This window comes from Seriola aureovittata, chromosome 15 (assembly GCF_021018895.1).
Source record: "Seriola aureovittata isolate HTS-2021-v1 ecotype China chromosome 15, ASM2101889v1, whole genome shotgun sequence".
Classification (NCBI taxonomy): Eukaryota; Metazoa; Chordata; class Actinopteri; order Carangiformes; family Carangidae; genus Seriola; species Seriola aureovittata.
The window spans coordinates 18,385,579-18,395,035 of NC_079378.1; the positions used below are offsets into that span (position 1 = coordinate 18,385,579).

Here is a 9,457-nt window from a genome sequence, read left to right on the forward strand (position 1 = left end):
GTTTGAGCAGCTGTTTTTGACAGAGTGATATTCAATTTCCATCCTCCCCCCATTCCCAAAAATGAAACCAGTTTATTCATTGTATGTGACATTTTTTTTTGTTAATGAGTTCTCACAAAGGTCAAGTTAAAGATCAGATTGTATAGAAAGAGTCCGGTTTCAGTGATATGTAAACCTCCATTGTGGTCTTAGGTCTGTTGTGCAACTAGATACATAATCTATAGACGTCTGCTTCAAATAGTTGGGATTCAGTGAGGTCACTGACAAACACAGATGAGGATGAATATATGTTCTCAATCATTATGACTTCAAGTTTGTAACATCATTCATAGCTGCAATTTAAAGAAAATCTTGGACAATATATAGCAACACGCACAGATACACACAAAAGATACAACTCCAAAAATATACTTTTAGAGCAGGACACATCATGATCAACTTTTTATTCTCCATTTTGTGTCTTGTTCTACTCGCTTTCTAATTGACTGGACACAAAAATGTTTTATGAAACAAACACTCTCAAAACTCTCCACATTCTTTCATGTCAAACAACCCTTCAACATTAAATGATAAAACTCTGTAGAACACAATATGCATGATAGTTTCTTCATAGATTTGTACTAGTACATTGGTTTTCATTGATAAAATATCAACATTGCCTAAATAATGTTATTACACTCACTACAAACTAGTGATAAAAAACTAGAGATACAGTTCTTCTTAAGCTTCACTTCAGCTTTTCATCAGCATTGTAGAATTTCTACTACAAGCATCTCTTTGTGCAGAGGCTCTTCCTCTTGCCTTTACATTTAAAGTTAGTCTATACAGCACATTTCTAGAATAACTGCAGCCATACAAAAAGACCACTAAACCACAGATGTAAATGCTACATGAGAAAACAAACACATGAACCACACCAATTCATCCCGCAGTGTAGCCTGTATGAAATGCTGCACACAGGTAGCTGCTCCTCTTCAGAAGAGTCTGAGCCTCCTGTAGAGGATGGCTGCTGCTACTAGAACTACAACAACGACCACAGCGAGGACACCCACACCTATACTGAGACCGATCCTGGAGTCTGTGGCTGAGTCAGTGGCGGGCAAAGCTGCTAACAATACAACCAGAACACAAACATGGTCATCACACCTAACTTCACAAAGCATCATTTGTATACTCCATGAAACAAAGTGCAAATCAAATGAACTGTAATGCTAAACCTTAATGAAATAGAGCAAAGTGCAATAGATATAAATACAAAGTCTCTCTTGCACTTAGCGCTCTTTCGCATTTTTATTAATTTTTATGTCATTGTGTTGTTGTGTTGTCAGTGTGAAATGTATAGCTATACGTTTCCTCATTTTTTCGGGATGTTTTGTGTGAAGCAACTGTCTAGCTTTGTGTCAAATTGTTTGTCTTTCTGTGATTTTTTTATCCTAATTCATATAAAACAACGGACTGTAGCACTGTGCCAATGACAGATTTCCCTTGGGGACAATAAAGTTTACTCTAACTCTAACTCTATACAATCAGGCAGATATGGCAAAACTGGACAACTGATTGTCTCACTAATTAGTATTTTTTTTTCACTGTCACACTGATGGTGCTTAGATGGGATGAATTAAATATTTATATTGGTTATGGAATTTAAACATTTCATCATTTGTTAAACTAATAAGAAATATATTACATGGAATGAGACAATATCATACCATCCTCCTTAGACGTCAGTGCTGAAAGAAAGAGAAAAAAAATCAATTAGTGTTTGTAATGACCATTTCTGAGCTGTGAAGAATAAGACTGTGCTCTTTTTCTTCTGCACAGACTTAGTTAAGGAGTTTGAGGTAAGCTTGCTTAAATAACATGTGTTCAGGGCTGGTAAGTTATACTGTAAATTACTTTTAGGAAACACAGTGACAGAAGGTATTGCCCAAACCAAAGCCTGTATGCAGATTCCTCTGAGATTTAAAGATGTATTACATGATTTACAGAAGTGGCTTTATAGACAAGACATATATTTCACATAACATATATATATATATATATATATATATATATATATATGTGACTTAAGAAGTCTGGATTGACAGTGAAGCCCATTGTTGTAGACTGTACATAACTGTGCATTGATATTAACTGTTGTTATGTAAAACTATCTTTTTATTTTTAATTTTATTGATTTAATGCCTTACAATTCTCATTCCTGGTGACAATGGGAAGAGAGGAGAGGGTGGTAGCCTCGGAAACACCAGTGGAACGAACGTCCCTTCTCCTCCTGTTGTTACATTGCTGTAGATTGTGCAAGAAATAATGTAACTGATAACTAAAGAATTTACAGTATTAAGGGGTAAAATGGGCTGAATGCATTTTTACATTAATGATCTTTGACTCACCTTAAAATCATTGCAGGTGCTGACCTCACAGAGCCTGGTGATACAGTGAAGGTAATAAGTGGACATCGTCTGGTTCTGCTGTTCAACGAACCTGAAGGCCGGGAAGGAGAAGCGGGCATGGTGACTGTCCCCATTCTCATGCATGGTGGTCATCTGGTCCTTAGAACACCTGTTTGATATAAAAAAAAAGGGTTGGCCTAACACAGAGATCCACTTTCCTCTACACTGAGATTTGATTGATTTGACTTACGAGACAAAAAGATTGAAGAAAGTGGAGTTTGCGGGTTGAGGAGAGATGGAGGCGTAGCATCGGTCCATGAGGACGTGGTACCTGGTGGGAGAAGAGCAATGGTATTAATGTACTTGTTTTTCTTCTGATAAGACATTTAAGACCATCTACTAATTCTGTGTAGTTTCATTTTGTTCCAGGAGCAGGAAAATGAGATTCAATAATGTGTTGCATGAAATTTGTGAGCAGGCTCTTACTGAGCGGTCAGGTTGGCTGCTTGGACCTGGACATAGACATTGGTCCTCAGCTCTAATCCCAGCTGTGGTATGACCAGAGGAGTGGTGTAATTGACATCCTGACAACAGAAATGTGTAGTTAGGCGTAACTTCTCGTTATTACCCACATTTTACAGTTTGTTTTTGGGAGGCTTGTTTGTTTTTGTTGGCAGATTCTGGTTTGTTTGGTATGTGATGTCGTGTTTGCTGTGTTTTAATACAGAATTTACTTGATCTGAACTACAATGAATTGAATTCATCTGAACTGAATAGTATAAAATAAAATATATGTCTTTTGCACTTTATGTTATAGATTTGCATGAATGCCACTTTATTTAATGTCCGTAACAAAACAAACTGGATCATGTGGATTTGAGGCAACAAGAAATACAACTTACTAAATGTTGACATAATCAGTTACACTAAGAAATTGTAGCTTGAATACAACAACAATGAATCAAAGCTGTGTTAGAAGAACAGATCTCACTATGAAACATCTAGTCTGCACTTACACTGAAGAGTTCCATGCTCAAAGTACTGATGAAGCTTCCATTGTTGTCCCTCACTGCAATGGAAGATGCTGACCTAAACAGGGTGGAGTTAACTGGATGAAAGACATTTGACTGTATCCTACATGTCACTGTACACCACAGGATTATTTCCACCAACACAGGAGAATAAGCTACTCTCAGTTTGAAAACCCAATCTTATTTACTGAGAGACTGTGATGAGGACATGAGCTAAACACATCCAAACAGTTTGGCTCGTTCATGTTTTATGTCGAACTGTTGGTTTTTTCAATTCCTCACAAAAGCAGAGAAAAAGATTTAAACATTAATGTTAATGTTTTTACTGTATGCTGTGGTGTGTACATGTAAATGAAATAGGGTCAGAATTTTGTTATAATCAATTTTCTTTGCTAATAGTAAAATAAAGAACTTCCCTTATTTTTAGAGGAGTGGTGTCTTGACCATACAGACAAGAAGGGACTAAGCAAAACTAGGCTGATATCACAATAACCACACTTCAAGAGGAAAAAGACTATCAATGTATTTGCTTACTTTTGTTTTTGATTAGGAAAAATTGTAAAATCTCTCAAAAAACAATTTATAACTATATGAAGCAGAACTTTCATAGAACACTCACCACCAGAATGGTCACAGACACAGTCTGGGTCCCCATCTAACAACATTTCCAGTTATATACAGTAAAAACAATAAGTCACTGGATGGATACAAGCAGGGATCTTACACGTCCACCTGGGTGTTGTTGATGAGATACTCCAGAGGGTAAGCACAGGAATAATAATATTTGAGCTCAGCGTTATAGGTAACTATTCCCGTAGTTGGATCATGGGAGTGCACCACACCACTGATATTAACCGTCTGGATGTTGGAGAAGTCAGCAAAGATCCCTGTGCCAGCTGCACTGGTGGTCTGGAGGCAACATTTACAGTAGAGTCAAGCACAGAGAAAAAAAGAGAGGATGCTTTGAGAAAACATATGGTTATCCCTCCATCCTCTACTAACCAGGAAGGTGCTGCCGCAAGCGTTGGTCATGTTGATGGGGAAGGTGAACCTGACAACAGGCTGGTTAGTAGATTCATCCAAGGTTCCTTGACACTCCGGGTTGTTGAATATGCGGTTGAGGAAGAGAAGAGACTCGTTGTAGCCAGTGTAGACAACAGGGCAGATTAGAATAGCCAGGCTAATCGAGGATGTGCCACATTCAACTGAAATGTCAGTGTTTTCTATAAGAGAGGGAAGGGTACATCACCAGGCTTTCTCTGCAAATGTCACTTGAAATCTTGGTCAATTAAAAACTAATTTCATGTCTGAAAGGAAAAAAAGCTAAATTCCAACTCTAAATCTACTATTTTAATTTTCCTGCTTTGTTTACATTTGTGGCAAAATTGCATTCATCTAGAGGTTCTGAGGTCAAAATAATATGCTTCTCATTAACCAAAGAGTAGAACATATAGAAAATGTCTTTTCATGACCTCCATAGAGAGATGAGACATAACATATACACATCAGAAAAAGCTGAAGCAGGCGTACCTACCTGGACGTCGAAGGTTATCTTGGCATGTTAATTGACTGCTTTTGGCCACCATGGATACCAGGAAGAGGAAGCTAAGAACGTTCATTTTTGCCTCTCTTGGTATAGACATACCCGTAATAGCAAAATATAAGGAAGAACCTTAAATTTCTGTATTGTAGTTATTGTTTTTACCTTAATTGGCACCCACTTTAACTGTCTCACTGTCGTTGTGTCTCTGTGCCTATCTCCATAGAGCTGTTGGAGATTCTTATATATAGCTATGGCTCTTTGTTAGGATTGGATAGAAACAAGGTCAGTGTAGTTTTGTGTGTCCATCTTAACTTCACTGTATGGGAACAATTGTTTTGTAGAGGGAGTTCTATGGACCATACCTTGAAGGTATGGTCCATAGAACTCCCTGTACAAAAGAGTTAGTGAAACCCTACACAACGAGATTCCCTTAGAATGTTAACATGAGACTTCATGAAGTAAGTGTTAAATCACTGGGGACCACACTCAATACTTTGATGCCCTTTTAAGGTGAGAGTCTATTTTTTTAACAATAATGGCAATATCCTTTAGCAGGACCCAAAGATGATCCTGTAGGATAATTGCCTGTCTCAGCTGCTGTGTCCAAATTGGTCTGAAGACTTTTTTAAAATTGTTATTAGAAAATATGTTTTATTGGTTTTCAAAGTGTTTCCACATAGAGAAGTATACAAGACATAAAAAACCCAACCATCCCCCAAATACAAAAGTGCATTATCCTCAAAAACATTGGTATAATACCACCCACCCACCCATAGGGTCACAAGTTAATGTACATATAGATGAAGAAGACAATGATCATAAGTAAATAATTATTAATTAAATTGAATTAAATTGGGGGAAAAAAAGAAAAAAGAAAAAAGAAAAACAAACAGGGATGGGGGGAGGTTGGTCACTGCTGTAATAGGACATTTCACCCTAGTCTTTATCAAGGGGTTCCTGAAGAGAGTCATAGAAGTCTAGAAAGGGCCTCCATATATTAACAAATGTTTGAAAGGGCCCTTTAAGTGTATATTTAATTTTTTCTAGCTTTAGGAAGTACATCACATCCTTGACCCAATGAGTGAAAGACAGAGGGCTTTGTTGTTTCCATTTAATTAGAATTAAACGTCTTGCAAGGAGTGTGGTGAAAGCTATGACCACATAGGCTGTTTGGTAGAAGAGCCCAAGATTCTTCTGATGTCAAACCAACGAGGGCACAAACTGGGTCAGGGCAAGCTGAGTTCCAAACATCTCATTAAAAGCTTTAAATATACTTACCAGAAGGAGGTGAGTCTCGGACACAACCAAAGCATATGCATCAAGTCTGCTGGCTGGCCTCTGCATCGAGGGCATAGTGGGTCAGCCGTCAGATAAATCTTTGCCAGCCTAGCGTTAGTGAGATGGACTCTCTGAACCATTTTCAGTTGCATTACGCTATGTTTGGTGGATATGGACGAAGTGTATATCAAGAGAAACCGTCAGAATCCGTCACTGTAATAACGGGACATGGCCTCCAGTGGAATGCACCTACATCCCGCAGCTCCAGGGTTACCATGGCAACCTCAGCCACCTGGGTTCCAGCCAATGGTCTCCAGCTACAGCGCAACTCACAGTAGGCCGGTCTTAACATTCTGCTCATGATTGGGTTGATGTCAAAATATAGCAATATTTAATCACCAAATCTCATTCGTAAATTAAGTGATCATTAGCTGTATCGCCATAGTCTATAGCCATAACATATCCTCTCCCCCAAAAACACAAATTTTATTATTACTTTAACCTTGATGATTATTACATGTTGCATTTACTCTGTAGATAGTACTCTAGTTAAGAAACTTCTTTATTTACACTTCATCGTTGTCCTGTTGTGTTCTTTTGAAGTAGAGACTAGAGATCACATTCATCAATGAAATAATTCATTGTTGTCCTCCTGAGGACTGGTGACCCCTTTTCAACCAGAGCAAATTCTAAATTGTGGTGTTCATGCTAAACCAGTAAATACGAAAAATTGGCTGTTTTGTTTGGTGATTGCAAAAACGTTAATTTTGCCAGTGTGGAAATTGGACATTTGATTTGGGATTGGGAGAAATAGCAAACACACTACATCTGGAGGAACTGAGATAATTAAGCTAGAGGAGGTGTATGCAATAAGATCAGGTACTGAAATTATTTCAGGGTAAGGATTATTGTGTTGTATGTATAGCACCTTGCTGCTTATTCCTTTTCTATTTTTATGTGTTCTTATTTTTTTTTTAAAAACTGCTTTGTATTTTGTATTTGGATTGTAATTTTGTGTCCTTCTTCATTGGCTTGCTCTAGATAATAAACATATACTGGTTATATACTGCTGACAGCTGTCTTCACGGGGCCACAGAAGAGTGGGGCACTGTATATTGTTTTGGTTAATCTGCTGGAAAGGTCACTCATGTAAGGTTATCAATCAAAGAGCTACACCCACCCATTATCTTCAACAACAGAAATTGAGGGTCAAATCCCTCAGTATGTCTTCTCACATTTTCCGTTATATAAATGCAAACTTTCACGTGTCTGACATTTATTGGGATTAAGGGGGCGACACTTCAGTACACTCTCAGCAAAAAACTCTTTTTAAGTGATCAAAGTTGCAAATTTGAATTCTTTCGCTGAAAAGGCTTCTCTCAAAGACGTTTTGTAAAACATTAAACAACAGATACAGCTGAGCTATTGTATTATATATTGTCAAAATTACAGGAAAGTAGAGGGCGACAGTTTCTCTTATTAACTACACGAATGCATGTGTCATTTATTACCAGCACCTAGTTGTATATAAACATGATTATAAACATGATGGAAGATAGGGTTGACACATAATTTCATGAAAATCCAGTCATACATTTTCAAACTGGTTTGGAAAAAAAACACTGCCAACAAAATACTGCCAATAGCTTTTACAAAGTTAACTTGTGAACATATTATCACTTTTTATCACCAGAAACAATCCAAAACATATATAAAATTAATTTAGTCATAAGTAAATGTAATGTAAATGTAAATTGCAATTCATGGCCACTGCCTTAACCCCTTGGCCACCAAAGCTCTTCTAGTGTGTAATTATTGTATAAATCTATGCACACTGTGTTTATATGTTGTGCCAATAACAATACAGTAGCTACAGAGGTGACACAGTTCTAAACTGCACTGAAAGTACATTAATGCTTTTCTGAAACCAGTTGTTAATGCTCTGATTATAAAAGAATAATGATATAATATCATGTCTCTAATTCTTCTTGGGTGCTGTTCTTTATGAATGAATTTTGAAATTCTCCTCTCTAATTTGTTAAAAAAAAAAAAAAAAACATGTATGTGGAAGAAGTAGGATGCCAATAGAAAAATTAAGTAAGGGAGACTATATTGATTGTAACTAGTTAGGTTTGTGTCACAATCTGCTCCTCAGTTCCCCTCAATCCCTGTCTCCTGTCACTTCTCACAGCTCCCAGGAGAAGCTACTCCCTTCGTCCCTTTGTCCTCCTCAGACTTGCCATTCTCCTTCCACCCAGAAGATGTCCCCAGACTTTTCCCCTGTTCTCACCTGTTGTTCCTCTGTTCCACTGCAATCACCTCACTTTCCCAGCTCTCCTACACACATGATCCCAGTTTTTCTTTTTTCTTGTGTGAGATCAACTTGTGTTCCTTTATGTCTCCCCATCAACTCATCTGCCTGTTTGTTCATCCGTCTGCCAGTAAGTCTGTTTTTCTCTTAAACTGTCTGTGGGTCCTCCCTGCTCCTGCTGACATCAGCTGAGGGTTTGATGTTTGATGACTTCTACCCAACTCTATTTAATTTTTCGTTTTGTGAGGTGACCTCTTAGTGTTGCTGAAGCTTTACTGCCTGAGAGCAAGTCTTTACTCAGGGCTGAGAAAAGCACCATCACCTACTGTGCATAGAACAACAGACTTCATCCCCCTGCTGTCATTGACTGAAATTCTCCAGTCAAGTTTAAGAGGATATTCATACTGTATCTTTAGAAATATGACACTGCACAAGTCAAACTCAAATATTTCTAATATGCAACAACAATTTGTAGATTTCAAAAACAGGTCATCAGTGGAAGTTTAAGAACACATTTTTGGCCTCCACATTGCATAAAATATTTGAAGTGAGTGGACTACATGTTTAGGTAGAACAGACCTATCAACTGATGAATCATAAGACAAACCCCCTAGACTGTGGCAATGTTAATAAAGATTTACTCAAATAATAATATGAATATATGTTTAAGTTAGGTTTTATTTCAAGAATTTAACCTTAACACCCAACCCTGAGGCTTTCTGTTGGCTCACTCAATCAAACATTTTACTTTTAATTTTCCCTCATACTCTTATATTTCAGCCTCTGAGCAGGAAGTGCTTTTACCAGCACGTTATACATTTCCATAATGTACTGTAAGCCTTGTAATTGATCCTTTACCTGCAACTGAAAGCTATTCAGCTGAGGTATTGAATTAAGTTAAGTG

The 9,457-nt window shown here is 37.5% G+C and overlaps 1 protein-coding gene across 1 annotated transcript; it reads right to left on the minus strand.

Annotated features, from left to right (window-relative positions):
• Positions 1-375: 375 nt before the first annotated feature.
• LOC130182434 (zona pellucida-like domain-containing protein 1) lies at positions 376-5,061 on the minus strand. Its single transcript, XM_056397384.1, has 10 exons — positions 4,956-5,061; positions 4,424-4,644; positions 4,146-4,330; positions 3,407-3,479; positions 2,877-2,974; positions 2,641-2,721; positions 2,391-2,559; positions 2,190-2,286; positions 1,710-1,730; positions 376-1,105 (listed from the first exon to the last, which is right to left on the minus strand). Exons 1-10 carry the CDS (start codon positions 5,038-5,040, stop codon positions 975-977), a joined length of 1,161 nt encoding a protein of 386 aa, XP_056253359.1. The 5' UTR covers positions 5,041-5,061; the 3' UTR covers positions 376-974.
• Between the last annotated feature and the right edge of the window lie 4,396 nt (positions 5,062-9,457).